Source organism: Ursus maritimus, unplaced genomic scaffold (genome assembly GCF_017311325.1).
Source record: "Ursus maritimus isolate PB19 unplaced genomic scaffold, ASM1731132v1 scaffold_15, whole genome shotgun sequence".
Lineage (NCBI taxonomy): Eukaryota > Metazoa > Chordata > Mammalia > Carnivora > Ursidae > Ursus > Ursus maritimus.
The window spans coordinates 16,904,417-16,922,208 of NW_024423897.1; the positions used below are offsets into that span (position 1 = coordinate 16,904,417).

The window sequence follows — 17,792 nt, forward strand, 5'->3', positions numbered from 1 at the left end:
AGGAAAGAAGTCCTTTTCTATGTCACATTAAAAATGGAATGTTTAACCTCTCAAATTGGCAAAAAGGACTAGTACCCTAGAATGTACAAGGAGATATCCACTGCTTCAGAGTCACAGATGCCAAGAGTGATGACAAGATTTGGACAATGTCATGACCTAAAGACTAATGATAACCTCCACCAGCTCTGTCCAGTAGGACTTTCTGCAATGGTGGAAATGTTTTATAAACTGCTCTGTCCAACACACAGCTATTAAACATGTGAAATGTTCATTCATTCAGTGTGGTTTAGTGTGACTCAGGAATTTTTGATATTGTTTAACTTAAATATTGAACATCCACATGTGGCTCGTGGCTACTCTATTGGACAACAAAACTCTAGATAGTTCTGAGATTATCAAATTTGAGACTTTTTGTCCCAGAACCTCTAAACAATTTATAATCAAGTACTGCAATGGTTGCCCCCAAACATGAGTGAATTGTACTTAAAGAATATTAGGTTTGGGGCCATTGATAGTTTTGGGGTTTTTTTTCCTTCCTCTAGGAGCAGAGAATTGGGATTTTTATTGAGGTAGGGAAGACATGAGAGAAAGGGAAATGAGAAATGAAAACTTTTTCAAGAGTTTATGCTTTGTTGAATTGAATGAATGAACGAATGAATGAATGAACACCAACAGCTTTCTTCTGGGCTTAGTAGAAGATCTAACTATAGAGTCGTCCCTGTCCCACTTTCTTTTACAATGACTGAGGATTTCGACCATTGTCCAAGGACTGGGGAACTAGTTCCCTCCGGTGTAACTGACTTACCTGAAATGGGTATTTATAGTGGCATGGGATGCAAATGTCACTTTTCACAATCTCGACACATTTGATTCGGGAGAGTTCAATGGAGCCCTTCAATGTGCGCTTTTTCTGTGGGGAAAAAAAAAGTACATTCTATTTAAAGAAGAGAGCAGACAGTATTTTTGTCTAGGTTGCTTATAGAAATCCACTACTAGATAAGATCCATTAGCTTTGTAAACTAACCCCCCATATATCCAGAAGCTACTTCTTGGCCTCTTGTGCCTCAGAGAGGCAGTAGCAAGAACTGAGATGAAAAAAGTCAAGATGTGAAAAGTATCCCTATCAAATACAGGGATGCTTTGTGGTGTTTCTTTTTAAATTTTCTTTCTAAAAACTACTTTATTCATTTTTGAAAGTACAGAATTTATCCATGTTTATTGTAACAAATGAAATAATATGGAAGTATGTTAAGAAAATATTTATAGTGTCATATCATTCCACCCTTCTCCACAACCCTGAGGTAGCCAAGGTTAACCATTTGGAATGCATTTGTCTTTCCCACACACATTTATAGGATATATACCAACAAAAACAAGCATCTGTTCCACACAGTGGTCTACAGCTTGCTTTTGTAATCTAAGGATGTATTATTGAAAGGCCAGTTTTCCCTTAAAAACCTCTGAAAACACGTATCCTTTGAGCTCAAGATATCTTGTCATTTAGAGTCTTCCACAGCTAGAAATACATGCCTTGGTTCTGCCCATAATCATAGTTCTTTAGGATGGTTCATCTGTTTTTGAAAACAGAAGAGCACAAGGAAGGCGCCTTTTCAACAACCTTCTGCCACTGCGGATAAACAGGGAGTCTGAGCTTTGAGGTTATCTTGTTTTTTGACCTCTGTTGTATTATTTCCTTAGTAGTATACACAGTAAAATGCAACAAAAGGCTCATGGCAGTAATAGGACCACTCTGTTTGCAAGACATATTTACCTTGGAACCCACTAAGTCCTGCTCCCCCTGAGAGTGAGACCAGGACATCTATCAGCATATCCCTAAGGCATAGTGACGGGCCTACAACAGGTGCTCAGTCAGAATGATATGAACGAAGGGCACCATGTTGAAACACAGTTTAAACAATCTCAGGCAGATTTAAAGCTAATGCATTTAGCTCCTCAGGAACTATCTCCTGGGGGCCAGTGCTGTTCTGAGAGCAGAAAATAGAGAGGTGAACATGGCAGATCTTCTCATGGAGCTCACAGTCTTGTTGACAAGGCAGACAATATAAACAAGTGCCATAAAGACAATAGAACAGGTTAATGTGACCACCTTGTGGACAGGGCAGGCCTGTCTGGGGAAAGGGCCTTTGAGAAAAGATCAGGGAGTTAAAAAAAGGTGCCAGACATGAAGTTTGGGGGTGTGGGGGCGGGTAAGCATCCTATATAGAGTTCACAGCAAGAGCAAAGTTCTGGGTACATATTGGTTGTTAATAGCCTAGGACTATCATCATCAGGGTCTAAAATGGAGGTAAGTATTAATGGGAGTTGTGAGTAGGGACAAAGGTTCTGTGTAATGTTCTAAAGCAGTGCTGTCCAAGAATAGCAGAATGGGAATCATATATGTTACTTAAAGATTTCTAGTAGCCACACTACAAGGAATTAAAAAGAAACAATAAAATTAATTTTAAGAATATATTTGTTTACCCTATTATATCTAAAGTATTATTTCAACATGTAATCAGCATAAAAAATTAATGAGATACATTATTTTTTGTACTAAGTCCTTGAAATCGTGTGTTGTAGAACACATCTCAGTTTGGACCCGCCACAGTTCAAGTCCTCAGCGGCCACACGTGGCTGTGGTTCCATTATTGGACAGTGCAGCTTCAAGATGTCCAAGGAGGGCTTCTCCTCTAACCTCAGATTATCTCCTTTAACCTCTTAATATTCACTGACTTCAAACATGGATTTTAAGAGACACTGTGTTAACAGCCTGTCAGGTGAGCCGGCTATGGGGTTTGCTCTTCTGTTGGAATGGATTTCATGTTCTACCATCAAAACTCACTGTTTTTCCTAAACGAGTTCCCTGAGGCGGGTTGTCTTCAAAGTTCACAAGATCTGATACGTGGTCAACAAGAGACCAGTTGTGCATCCCCCGAGCTGGGGACTGGGGAGTAGCCTGTCAGTGAGATAAACACAGTTCTATCTCTGAGAAATGGTGATTGCCTGTAATCATCCCAAACAACTGTGCTATTTCTGAAAAATGCCAGGGTAAACCTTCCAAGGAAACCACACAAGAGCCATCAGGAAAAGAGAGACAGCAAAAACCTGCTCTCATTCTTACGTGTCGTTCCATCTGCATCACTTGGGGTGAAAGTCACAAGACCTCCCTTGGCCTTTGTCTCTTTTCTTGGCCATGTTCAAAGCTACCCTGTCTTCATATTCCAAAGCTTCCCCCTGGACACCTAACATGTATCAAACACAACCCAGCAAGATGCTGGTGTTTACATATTTGCACAAAAGCAAGCTTGTGCACGCAGCTTTGGTATTTCCTTTCTATGTTAATATATTGCATAAAGTAGAATTTTGGACTGTGAGTTTCAAAGAGAGAGGCAGGGAACAAAACCGAAATAAAGGACAATTCACATTTTTGAGCACGTCTTACACTTCAGGCACTCAACAGGCCAGCGCCCATTTAATCTACAATCCTGCAAAGTATCATTGCCCCATCTTGCAAGTGAGGACCTTGACGTTCAGAGGCCAAGTCTCTTAATAAGTGCAATGGCAGGGTGTAAGCTCAAGTCTATGACTGCAGAGCCTGAGCGCTTCACAACTATGTTTCATGGCTCTTGCACTTGCCCTGACTTTCCACAGGAGATTTTCATCGCCCAGACTCCACACTGAACAATCAGTTGCATGAATCTATACTCCAAGCTGTGGTCCAGCAGACATTTGTCTGTGCCCTATTGGGTCGTGCAATGATTATGCTGGATTTGAAAGGGGAGCACTTTCTCTGCTTCCTCAGAATGATAAGTCCACTTCACTCCTATTAACATAGGCTCCTTGACTGTTTGGCTAGTCCAACAGATATGTCAGTGAGAAGCTAGGTATCTGAGACCTATGAAAGAGGTTATCTCCACCCTTCTGAAAAATAGCTGAATTTCAGCTTTCTGCTTTGGAGAGGCAGAGTGGAAGAGGATTGGAACTTTCAGTTCAGGTAGACAGGCATTTGCCTGACCTGCTATGCAACTGAGGCAAGTGTCTCAACTTTTCAGTGCCTTTTTTTTTTTAAGTGAGAATGACAATAGATCCTGAGTCATTGGGTTAATTTAGAGGACTTAAAAAAACCATGTACACCTACTCACAAAATAAATTCATTGAAATGATAAACCAATCACTCAAGTGTTACTTCCTTTCCTTCTCCAAATGCTGTGCATAAGATAAGACCTTGTTCTCTTGTCTTTATGTGTCCACAGTTTGGGGGGTGATTTTCTTTTGGGCAAATATGTAATCAGGAACCACCATCTGGGAGGGGCAACGTTAATTTTTAACTGGCGATACTGGTGATTTTGACATTCCGGAGTCATTTGTTTAATTTGCAAATTGTTTGTAAAATCAGGCCAAAACCACGGAAGGGGCCTATTTCCTGGTCTTACTGACTGTGTTACATTTGCTCTCAGAGGGCTTTTCCTTTCTCCTTTTGCTTTCTGCTTTTCCTCCCACTCGCCTGTCAAAACCTTCCCCAAGTAGTCATTCACCAAGGGATTAACTTACTGATAGGGTAAAGCTTGGCTTGTTTCAGAGGAGTTTGGATCAGGACAGATGTTAGACACCGAAGCCAAGAAGGAGCTTCGATAATGGAATTTCAGGCATTAGCTGAGAGAGTATTTTTCAAAGGGGAGTTCAGACTTTCCCGGACCACACTGTAAAAGTAGCCACATACTGCCTTTATCAGAGTTTCTTTGTGATTGGAAAATCTTTCTGGTGATGATTTTAACTAAGGAATTTCAAATATTTTGCTCAATGCCTCTTCTGGCCCATAATACATTGTACAAATCTGAAATCGCACAATGACACAATTGAAATTAAAACTGATGTCCTGTGAAATGAAACTTAAGTGACTGATTTGGGGGTTGTCTCTCCCCCAACACACACAGCAGAATACCAGTTCTAAAATGGGTTTTAGGGGTGCCTGGGTGGCTCAGTTGGTTAAGCAGCTGCTTTAGGCTCAGGTCATGATCCCAGGGTTCTGGGATCGAGCCCCACGTCAGGCTCCCTGCTCAGCAAGGAACCTGCCTCTCCCTCTACCTGCTGTTCCCTCTTCTTGTGCTCTCTCTCTAATAAATAAATAAAATCTGAAGAAGAAAAAAAAAGGGTTTTAGGGGTCTTCCTGGATTCTAGTTTCATCATCTCTGTAAAATACGCTCAAGGTAACCCACAAATTCGCTCCCAGTCTCCCAACTCAACAGAAGTCTTTGATGATACAGGGGGCCTCGTGCTTTGTGTTGCAAGGGAGAAAAGCAGAGATTCAGAACTCAGAAAGCCATGGTTTGAATCTCTGTGGTGACAAATAGCACAGTGCAAGTCGTCTCCGTTCTTTGGACTTAGTTCTCTTTGCTCTTCTTCGTTCTTCTAGTTCTTGAGGAGTAGCGGTATTGCTGACAGCTGCCATGCAGGGTCACTGTGACCAGAGCTACGATAAGGCACCCGGCACGTTGCCTGATACCCAATAAAGATGGGATCGTTACTGTCTCAATGGAAAATGTAGCCTCTTCTAAAACACCGGGGCAATTTGGGATTAGCTGTTGCTGGCTCCTCTCCTCCCCCAACCCATCTTCACCTGGCCCTATGTCCATGAAACCGCAGTTCTGGGAGAATCTGGAGCTGAGGGGAAGATTTTAAGGCTCCTGGGCTGACTTAAAGTCAGGAAACTATGATCCATCCCACACCTGCCTTCTTTTCTTTCCTCTTTTCTACAAGCCCTTTTAGTCATAGCTAAACCAGAGTCAACTGGCTTTCCTCACTTCAGCTTTTTGCAATGTGGTTTTCGATGAAGCTCGTTGTGCTGTGGGGAAAACACTCTAGCTTCCTTTAAAGTCTGCCATCTTGTCAGTAGTAGCACCCCGACTACCCAAGAGGAAAAAGTGAGGATTTTACGCCAAAAAAGGAGAAAAAGCAAGAAAAGAAAAAAATAGATAATGGACTATACCCTCATACAGCTTCCAGAAGGAAATTTGGGATCCTTTCTTAAAATTATGAATGTATTTTCTCACAAGACGCTATTAAAAGCAGACATTTGTGGGAATGATTCTGATGTTTGGGAGTAGGAAGTAGAAAGAGCTTTGCTTTTAATCTCATATCCTTCCATGAACATATATGTTTTTTATTGTACTTAAAAACAGTTAATTGAAAGAACGAAAGAAAGAAAAAAAGAAAGAAAGAAAAAGATTTCCCTTATAGTATTTATTCTATACGAACATTTGTTCAAAATACATAAAGATGTAGGGAAAAGGATTTCATAACAGCATTATTTATTTCACTAAAAACCTAGAGAAACTTAAATATTCACCAATAGACAAATGAATAAATTACTTATGGTTCATCTATCTTGTGACTACTCTGTAGTCATTAACAAAGTGAAAGCAATTGATACAGAGGGACGAAAATATATATATTAACTGAAAAAAGGTTTAGAGCCACAGATGGAGCACGATCTCATTTTTGGGAAAAGAAATAATAAAATACATAATAGTATATGCAAAACTCAAAGAAATAACTCAAAAGGAACTCTGCTAACACGGGCTGTCTCTTGTGGGAGGCACTATGGCAGACTTTCCCGTGTAAATTATATGTTTCTGTAATATTTGAAGCTTTTGCAGTGAGCATGTAAATTTACTAAACAGAAAAATGAAAATAATATTTTAAAGCAGTCATAAACTTAAAAACAAAACACTGTACAACAACCTTGGCAGATGAGTATAGGAGAGGGCTGAGAGGTACTCGTCGAATGCTGGGTGTGCAAAATGATGGAGCTCTTTGCCCTTGTGACCTCCTGACCCCATTAGCAGTAAGTGGCAGCTAGGCAGTACCTGTCACCTGCTCATCTATCTCCATGGAGGTTCACGTTCATGATGGGTCCTCTTGTCTTCTTGAGTGATAGCCATTTTCTCCATAGATTCTAAAAAGGCAACACTGTACTTTTATGTGGGTGTATTTATCTTAGAAGTGAAGCAATAATTGAGGAATAATTTCCAGGCCTCATTCATGTTAGTTAAAGATATTAGTGATCCTAGCCTTAAAAAAGCATGTTTGTTTAGATTTGTTTTCAAAAGGGAACAGAGAGAAAAGGAGTGATGTAGAAACTAAGAGCAAGAAGTGAGTGCTACAGGTCAGGTGCCCGAACACTTTGTCTCTGCTCTGTCAATGCTCTTTCAAAAGCTTCCTTCTTTCCAGAATAGGCCCTGTGGATTTTTAATGAGTTTGAAAGAGTGTATTTTTCCATATACCTTTCAAACACTGGAGAGTCAGTAGCCAAAGCATATAAATTAATAACTCCACTGCATTTCAGAAAATAACCTTAACACAAAGGTGATGCTCGATCAATGTTTGTTGATTGGTTGATTGAAGGAACAGCAGGTAAGGCTAAGTGTGCAGCAGAAAGTGATGAGTATGAACCCTATGACAAAACTTGTAATAGAAATGATTTGAATGAGATTTCCAGAATGATTGGCAGGTGGATACAAATCTCTCGACAATGAGAACATAGGTCCAAACTGGTCTGCACAAAGGATTGAGCTAACAAAGAGCTCCTACAAATTACTAAGGAAAATACTAACAAGATTATAGAAAAACAGGCAAAAAGAATAGAAATTGCCCTTAAATATATGAAAAAATGCTCAAAGTTACTACAAAAACAAAAATGCAAATAAGGTATACTGAGATACCATTTTTAAAACCTGTCAGACTTGCAAAGATCAAAACGTATGGTAATGGTGTTGGTGAGGTTTTGACAAAGCAAGCATCTCACATGTGGCCCTGGAGAATGTTCATCAGCACAACTTCTGGGAGAATAATTTGGTCACGTTCAATAAACAACAGATGCAAATATCCTTTGACACAGCAATTCCACTTCTAGAAATGTTTTCTGTAGACCAAGGCTTCTCAACCTTGGCACTATAAACATTTTAGGCTGGATAATTCTTTGTTGTGAATTTGTCCTGTGCCTTGTAGGATGCTTAGCAGCCCCCTGGGCTCTGCCCAAAAATGTTAGTAGCACTCCCCTCCCCAGTTATGACAACTAAAAATTTTTCCAGACGTTGCCAATGATGGGCAAAATCGCCCCTTATGGACATAGTGATATAGAAAGTGACATACATATGAGGTTATTCGTTCCTTGTCATTTGTAACGACAAAAAAAGTGGAAAACAGACTACAAATCCATCATTAAGATAACTTTTTATCCATTCAATGAGAATATTATACCACCACAAAAAAGAATGAAGAAGCTCTTTGTATATAGATATGGTTTGATCTTTAAGAAGTATTGCTGACAGACCAAAAGAAAGGCTAAGAAGTGTGTGTAGAGTATGCCATCATTGTATAAAAAGGAGGAAAAGAAGAATATTTATCTATATTTACATATATATGCATAAGGTATCATTGGAAGAACTGATAAGCAATCGATCATACTGATCGCTTTCAGGCCATGAAGTGCTGTGGCTTAGGACAAGGGTGGGAGTCGGCCATTGCCTAACATTTTGTAATTGTTTTTAAAACATTTATGTGCATGTAGTATCTACTCAAGAATTTTTTAAAAAATTAGTCTGTATTTTGCAGAAGATGGCCTTACAAAAGTGGCTATTAATACAGAGGCCTGAAATCCAATAGGCGTACAAGCAAGGGGGCAAGAGTTCATTCCATCAACAGTTCTGTTTTGTGAACTAAGATCAATTTGCAACACAGATGAAGCAACGTGAACAGCAGTAACCTAATGTCACTGTGATTTATAATGAACTTTTCAAGAATTATACCAGCTTTCTCGTGAACTCAGAGAAATTTGGGGGTCAGACATTTGTGGTAGCAGGCTCCCTTGCCCCTGAGTCACGGCTTTCTAGGGAGAGCAGGGGGGCCGAGAAGCTCTATGTTGCCTGCCTTTTCCATGCTCACCTTTCCAAGTGCCCTGGTCTCTATGGATTCTCCTCCTTGTCTCTAAGTGTCCAGTGGGACGATTACACTTCATTCTCTGAGCAGACTAAGTGTCTGTTGTTTAAAAGCAGAGAATCATGAAAGGTGATTCATGTTGCTATTCCATGGATTCAGTGTTTCCAGTCTTCACTTTGCAACCCACCCACGAAATTTCCACCAGCATGTGGTTCCACCAACTGGTACCATATACTTAATGCTATTATTTAAGTTGATTTTTCACTTCAACAAATTTATTCTAAAAGGAAGTCTTAAAGCATCACCATACATTTAAAAGTACTCTTTTCTAAAGCAAATTGTAACAAACATATAACTAGTAAATTAAAACTATATCAAAACCAGATTTGTCTGTGTACCATCTAGTGGGTACCTCATGGTACTCCACTTCGGGAAACACTTCATTGGATCGCTGTACCTGAAATTAGCCACAGTAGGACTGTGAAGAGGGGCTGCGTTTGGTGTTAGCGCCTTCAATTTCACTTTCTGGGCCCCTGGTCCTTGGCTGGTGCCCCTATTTGATGGTCTTTCCTGTATTACCACTCCGCGTATGCGTTCCCAGAATGTTATTCTAAGAAAGAGCCCAATGAGGGGTAGCCGCTATTAGGATTAGCTAATCTGCTCAACTGAACAGTGCTGAGGCTTATACAGCATCTTTCCTTAGCAGAGGTCACCCCCAGGAGCAGAGCCTCCGGGTTCCAAGTTCAGGAGCGCATTTTGGTGAGCCCGCAGAGACCAGGTGGACAGAAGCACACTGTGCAAGGTCGCAGGAGACTGGCGACTTCACAAACTTGCAATGAGAAACAGCATGGCCAAGATGCTTGTGTCGGTGTTGCAGAGAATTCTCACAGAAGGAGATTGTACTTGGGCAACCAAAGTGCTATCAGAAAAGCGCATGTTAGTGGGATCCGAGTATAGGGGATTACTGTAGCCCAGGGCCAGAGGCTGCTTTTACACTTATTACTACTACAGTGACCTTGGGCGAACTTCTTAACTCCTCCATGTCTCAACTGCTTCCTCTCTAAGAAGGAATATTACTTTTATCTTCTTCGGAGAACTGTGAGGCTTACATGAGGAAATTTGTAGGAATGTGTTCAGTCCTCTCCTTGCGGTGATGCTGGTTATTGTTGTTGGTGATAATGTTGTGCTGTCATTGTGGTAAGCTTGGGGGTCCCCACTCAGGACCTCCATTACACGGAGTTGGAAACTCAGCGAGGAAGTCTTCACCCCAACACGACTTCTCAAACCCAAACAAGCTTAGATTTGAAAATACCCATTGAAGAGCATTGAATCCAACTTTTAATATTTGTCCCAGATGTGTGGCCTAGGAAAACGTAGTTAGCTTCTCTAAGCCTCTCTTTTCTCATCAACAAAATGGGGATCTTTTGCAGAGGAGGAAGCTTTCTGGCACTCCTTAAATCCTGCTCTATCGGTGGTGGGTTCATCTACATATATATAAGACTGACTTTAAATCAAATCATCTCATCTTCCCTCTCTCTCACCATCATATTCAAAGCCTATAGAAATAGTGCACTTGAAAATCACCACAACGGTGGGATTCTTTCGTTTTCATGGGTTCCTTCTTAGAAGCATAGTTTTCTCTAATGGTTCTGCTAACTTCCGGTCGCCCCGTGCATTGCTTTAATTTCTGTAAGACGGTACAACAGCAAACGATAGAGGCCATAAAATATCTTCTCCTATGACACAGTTATCCCACACGCAGTACTAGATCATAAGGAGCTGATTTTAAAAAGGAGACAGTTTTATGTTAGGTATAGTACTATTTTTCAGTGTTCTCACCATACCTGGAAACAACTAAATGTCAAAGAATAGAGGATAAGTTCATCCATTTGTTCAGGTACATAGAATTGACAAATATATCTCCAAAGTGAATTAATTTGATCATGACGAAAATCATAGGCATGAGAAGATAATTACTTTGGAGACCACACAGATATGCGGAAATGTATCTATAAAAGAACAAATGAAGAAAGAATATAAAATTGTCATGCATTGTGATTATAACTACATGAAATTTATGTCTTTACAAGAGCAAAGGTCATTCTCACAGAGACTGTAAATTGATGTCTTTAGACAAAAGAGTTATGGAGAACTCTTAATAATAAATAAATAAAATAAAAAATAAAATAATAATTATTTTATCAATTTTTAAAAATAGTGTTGGCATATGAATGTTTGCTGCTCCATCTCTTGTATTAATCAAAGTGGATTTAACCTGATTCTAACCTGTCCTCAGTCTTTGCTGCTAATGGCTGCCTGTGCTCAGTGCCTGAGGTCCTCAGTGTTGGTACACCAAGCACCTTTCCACCAAAACATGGAGTAGGATGACTCCAGACAAAGTATCCCCAGAAGAAGAATGCTATAAGATGTCAGCAAGAACCCCTGTCTTGAACTCTGTATGTTTAAGTCTCTGTTCCTCACCTAGGCCAAGGCTTTTCCTACCTCCGATTCTTTACACTGTCAGTATCCTTTACCTGAAATGTTTTTCCCCATTTCTTCATGTCACTGGCTCTTTCTCACCCTTCAGGTCTCAGCCTGGATATAAATTCCTTCTCTGGCCACCTTTCTCCCCAACTCAGCCCCAGCTCAGTCTTACCATAGAAGCTACCACCATCTATATCTTCCCCATGTATTTATATACTCGCTTGTCATTGCCTTCTCCATTAGCATGTAAGTGGGTGAGGACAGGCACCTTTCCTCTGTCATTTACCACTGTACTCCCAGCACCTAGCCCAGAACCTGGCACATAGTAGATGCCAAGAAACGTTTGCTGAACGAATGAATGACTCTTTATATACCAAAAGAGAAATGTTTCTTTGATACAGTGTTGGGTTTAAAAAATAAAAAAAACTTTGGCACAAATAGATGTAGTTTAGGGTAGAAATAGTCCTATATTTTGATTTCCTATAATAAGCTGGTATAATTTCTGTGACTTTTTAATTATCAAAAAAGGAAAATATAATGAGAAGCTTGCTTATAAATACCTTTACATTAACGGGGATTATATGACAACATAAGACTTTGGATCAGGTTCTTATTTAATTAAAATACTGACAAATTTACTGAAATTTCAAGGACCTGAGCAGACATTGTATCTAAAAAGGGAATTTTATATGCATGGAGATCCATTTCAGAACTTCTATTTCTGTCCCTGGATCTCTTTAAGTGAAGACCCACAGTGTCATGAAGTCAAACCCAGACTGACCTCTGAATGAAAATTAGGTCCTGGAAGATTTACTTTTTCAGTCGGCCTAATACCCCACGGAGAAGAAGAATTTATTACTACTTATTAAGAAAATAGAGAGATGAGGATTTACTATTTGGTGCATGAAAACTTGAGAAGAGCTTTAAAATGGTTTTCTGCGGGGTCCATTTTTATGTTTGAAATGAAGACATCCTGTTTTACATGGACCTCATACCTCAAGAAACTGAGCTCTTGGACTTTCCAGTCAAACTTTTCTTCCAGACCGACATTCCAGACCTTTATAGTATTGCTCCGTGGCCTATTTTTACTGCAAAGACTGGTTGACAGATACACCAGTCCCTGAGCAGTAGGAATCAAATTTAATTTTAATGTGGGAGTCTTCGCCTCCCAAACAAAAACTCTCTATTCACTGGCTTTCTCCTTATAACATCAACCTCACATCACAAAGGCAAACCAATTGGGATCCAAAGAAAATCCATTAAGGTGGACATTGAAACCGCATATCTTTGGATCCTTACTTCCCTTGGCCTCGCTAGACAAGGCTGACAATTTTTAGCTCCCAGATGCTCTTCTGAATTCAATTTGACTTTTGAGACCTTTGTTCATTCCCTGGGTATTTATTGACCACTTACTGTGTGCCCTGCACTGTTCTAGGTGTTGGTGATGCAGTGATGAGCAAGGTCCTCCTGCTTTCATGGAACTGACCTTCCAGTGGATACACAGACAGAAAAGAAACAGGGAAGCACATCAATAAACAATAAGTACATGTAGATGCTGATATACTGAAGTATCAATGTACTTAAAAAAGAAAAGAAAATAAACAAACAGGATCCTGAGAAAATACTTAAACAGACAGAAATAATAAAGAACCAGCCCTGCAAAAAGCCTGGGGTGCTCCTGAGCACAACTAATGCAAAGACCCCGCACTTGCATGCCCCGGATGTGAGCACCCTCAAGTGTACCCCTCACTTGCCTTACCCTAGCTCTGGCCGTGTCCAGAGGCCCTACAGGGAGCGTGAGCTTGGAGTGTTCAAGGCTCAGAAAGAAGGCAGATGTAGTAGAAGGCTGGTGGATAAAGGGAGTGTGGTGTGAAATGAAATTGGAAAGGCAGGTAGGGACCCTTGGATGAAGAGTCTTGTAGGCTATAACTGAGCATTTACTTAAATACTCTAAACAGCCATGGAAGGTTTTAAAGTTGGGAGTAAGACCTGATTTATCATTTTAAAAGTTCATTCTATGGGGCACCTGGGTGGCTCAGTCATTAAGCGTCTGCCTTCAGCTCAGGGAGTGACCCCGGCGTTCTGGGATCGAGCCCCACATCAGGCTCCTCCGCTGGGAGCCTGCTTCTTCCTCTCCCACTCCCCCTGATTGTGTTCCCTCTCTCACTGGCTGTCTCTCTCTGTCAAATAAATAACTAAAATCTTTAAAATAAATAAATAAATAAAAGTTCATTCTAGATGTTGCATGGAAAATAAATTCTATGGAGCCTTGAGTGTCAGTGAAAGCCCAACCAGAAGACAACTCAATCACGTAGGAATGAGATGGAGAGACTGTGACTGATGAAAGTCTCAAGCAAAAATGTTCAGGTAACTTTAAGAATATTACTGGCAAAGGGTTTAGCTGTAGAGGGGAAGGAAGCGTCAGACAGGGAGGAGGAAAAAAGAGAACAGAGTGCTTTGTTCTCCTGAAAAGAGTGTGGGGGGGCTAGCGGTGGAGGGCTGGCCCACTGCTGTTTCCTACATGTGCCTCTCTGACCCAGCTTTTAAAATTCCAACCTCCTGAAGCCTCTTCTTCCTCTTTCAAGGCTGGGCCATGAACTTCTACCTCCAGGGAGTCTTGTTTACTTACTTCTACACCCAGAACTCTTTCTTTTGAAGTCCTTTATAACTTGCTTTGTTCTCTACTCTTTTGGAATTGAGCCTTGTTCTGTTAGGGGCTCATTTGTATAACTCTAACCTCTCCAATGGTATCTAACCCTCATGTCCTTGCTCTTTCCCTCCTTTTCTTCCTTCCACAAATAATGAGTGAGTCGAAAATGCCAGGCACTGTTATAGACACTGGTGATACCATCTTTACCAAACTGGGTGCTGGCCCTCATAATGCTTATTATAATATAAAAGAGGGTGGAGGAATGACATTAGCACAATAATCACTTTAATAAATGGGTAATTGCAACTCTGGGACGTGCTCTGAAGAGAGGGCAGGTATGGCTAAGGCGGCACGTAACAGGAGTAGATGACCTAGTCCAGAGAAATCAAGGAAGGCTTTCCAAGCAAGTGACCTTCAAAATGGGGCCTTAACATTGAAGGAAATCTTACGTAGTTGGATCCCAGAGAGACAGAAGAAAAGGGGACATGAGCTGATGTGGAGGATGGCATGTGATAGATTGTGGTGTCTGCTCTAGGTCTAAGGGGAGAAGGGCTGCAGGGACATGTCCGCTTCTGATAAGAATCATCAGGACATGATCACAGTCACCATGTGTCATGCTGGCTGCTGTGTGGGGAGTAGGGTGGTGGGGGGCTGGGGCAGAGTGAGTGCAGGGAGACCATTAGGAGGTGTTAGGCATCCCAGGCGAGAACTGCTGGCAGCTTTCACAGGGAAAGTGACCGTAGAAAATGGAGAGAAGATTCTAGAGGACCTTTAGGAGACAAAGCTTGCCATGGCTCTCATTTCTTTTTGAACACATAGCGGGGCTCCCTGAAGCGATGAGGACAAAGATTTGTCCTGCGGTATGTGTGGAAATGCCAGAGCTCACAACATGTGTCATTGCAGAAGATCCATGCCCTGGCTTACTGATTTTCAGGACTGCCCTTTCCACTGAGGACTTCAGAGCAAGAAGGCATTGCACGCTCTGCAATAACCCGAGGGAGGTTCCAACTGCTCACGGGTCACCACTGCTAATAGTGATAAGCACCATTTATCAGGGAGGCTGGGTAGGCCTTAGAGACATACGGCAGTTTGTTAAATCCTTCCAACATAAGGTATTGAAATTTTCTTTGTCTCCGTCACCTGCTCTGTCCATTAGGGTAATAGTCCTTGCTAATTTATAGGGTGGTGGTAAGGATTAGATGAAATAATCTACATTTAGCACAGTGGCTGATACCTACTAAGTGTTAAGTAAATATTAGTTACTATTATTGGAATAATCGTAACCTCCCCCTCATTAAAAGGAAACAAGATAAAGACGGAATGTTTAATTATTACAAAAGACGTAAGTAGCTTTATATAGAGTCACACAGCCTTAAGCAACTTACGCAATGCTGCATAGCTTCTAAGTGGGGAGCTTGTCTCTGACCCAGATGTGCCTGACACCAGAAGCTGTGTCTTTGACTGACGTGCAAGGAAAAGCAAGGAAAAAGCAAGGAAAGGGGACCATCTCCCCATCTGCCATCTTTAATTTAAGAAGGATGCATGCTCCAAGCGATGTTTCTGCTGCTAGATCAGACCGCAGGCTAACGGGAAGAGCCCATGGGGAGTGAGACCCTTGACCAGACACTGACTAGCATGGCAGCCTTGACTTTTTATCCTGCCCCACATACACAGAATGGCTCACACGCTTGTGAGCACCACAAGCTTGATCCTGAAGGTGCAGATACATTAAAACAGGGAAACCGTTGCAGTTCTCCTGAGGGTCCTTCCAAAGATCAAGGTGCTACCAGTAGGGCTGAGCTGCTCACATGCCTTTGTCATGAAATACTCACTGTTGCCCAAGGTAAGTAGGATCGAGGTCCTCACTTTACGAATAGCAAACAGAGGCTTAAAGAGGTTAAATACCTTGCCCGAGATCCACATCCAGAAAGTGATAGAGTCGGAATTTGAATCCAGCTCTAGCTGGCTCTACTGGCCTCACCAGTCAGTGACACTTGTCTCCATCTATGCTGCCCCTTCGATCTCATGCTTACCGGAAGGACCCAAGGCCCTCTGTTTCTCTTTGACCCCGGAAGGGATCTGGTTTCACTCATGTGCAACTAGGCATGTTGCGCAGCTGGTGACCGCCTCTCAGGACAGCATTTGTCTGTAAAGCTGCCCAGTGGTGTGTTGGAGTTGGCTTGCTGTGGCCCATGAGGGCGGATGATTAAATTTTGAGGAATTTTGGGAGCCAGGAGACATCACAACGGTAGTTTGAAATGGGCCACCATGGGCGTACTTATACGAGCAATCAGCCAACACTATGGATCGGGGCTCCCTGACACTCTCCACGCCATGACCAGCACAGCAGTTGTAAACCTTCACCAACATACCATGGGTCCCTGATCTCATTGTCCTCTGCTAAAGAATGCCAGGCATCATGGACCACTTTGCAAAGAAGCTGGCAGGCACAGGGTGCTGTCTGCAAGTGTGCCTGCCGGTGAGCTACGAGCTGCCATCTGTGCTTCTTTCCGGCCCACTGTTGCTGCTGGGGGAAGGCGCTTCTCGACTCCACTGAAGATGCCTGCACATTTCACCAGCAGACACCGGAACCAAATCCGTGTGAAAAGAAGAGGCTCCAGCAGTATGTATGTTTAGACATGGATATTTAAAATTAGAAGGTTGTTATGTAAAGTTAGAAAAAACATACTTCATCTGCAGTATTACAGAATTTTTTTCTGAGCAGGTGGGATTATTTTTCACATGACGTCATAAATCCACAGATTTTTAAAACTGCAAGGAACATAATTTTCCAAATGGGAAAAGAGAAAAAGAAGCTGTGACCCCGAGAGGGGCACTGGTTGGCTCAGCATCCCACATTTCATCATGCATACGTATCTCTCTCCACAGACCTGCATTTAGTCACCGAACATAAAGAATCCAGGCCCCTGATGCTAGCCTGACTTTAAAGAATACTTTAATGCTGTCCTTCATTTGAAAATGAATATGTTATGCCACTCTGCTTGCTCCTTTGGAGAATTGATGATGATACAAATACTGGCTAATTTTTACTAGGTGCTTACGAGGTGGCAGGGCTCATGCTAAGTACTTCAGATATTAAGTTGAACTCTATGAAATTGCTAATATCTGGCCTTTTTTGATCTGCTGAGTAGTAATTTCAAGTAGTTCAGTCTAAATGCATTCTATCTGTTAATCTTTACCATATTCTCGTGAAGTGAATTCTATTATCACACCCACTTCACAGATGGTAAGACTAAGGCTTTAAGTTTTTTAAAAATGCTTCTTCCCATAAGTGTTATGCTATTGTTGTCTATAGGTGGTACGTAGTGCACACTTGTGTGCAAATCGATGGCCCTAAACAATGGAACACACATAGGGGATGAATAGTAATAGCTCACATGCCTTACCTTTCTCAGTGACCTTGGATAAATTTCTAACCAATGGATTTTTATAATATTTGAAGAAATGCTTTTATTAATGTTATATATGAATATAAACCATAGGCATTAGAAAACAAAAAATTTGATGTTTGTGCACTATATATCTGCTGTATCCCATATGGAAATGTTAGCGACTGTAGCCTATGGTTCCCCAGAATTAAGTGTCCTGGAATTTTTTTATAATACTTAAATGAACAAATGAGGGGCTCCTGGGTGGCTCAGTTGGTTAAGTGTCTGCCTTTGGCTCAGGTCGTGATCCCAGGGTCTTGGGATGGAGCCCT

The 17,792-nt window shown here is 41.4% G+C and overlaps 1 protein-coding gene across 1 annotated transcript in view; it reads right to left on the reverse strand.

Moving 5' to 3' along the window:
• The window catches only part of ITK (IL2 inducible T cell kinase), a 60,071-nt gene that overhangs the window by 40,155 nt on the left and 2,124 nt on the right, over positions 1-17,792 (reverse strand). Inside the window, exon 2 of the mRNA XM_008692444.2 lies at positions 806-910. Coding sequence (XP_008690666.1) covers positions 806-910 — 105 coding nt within the window. The remainder of the gene's footprint in view (positions 1-805; positions 911-17,792) is intronic.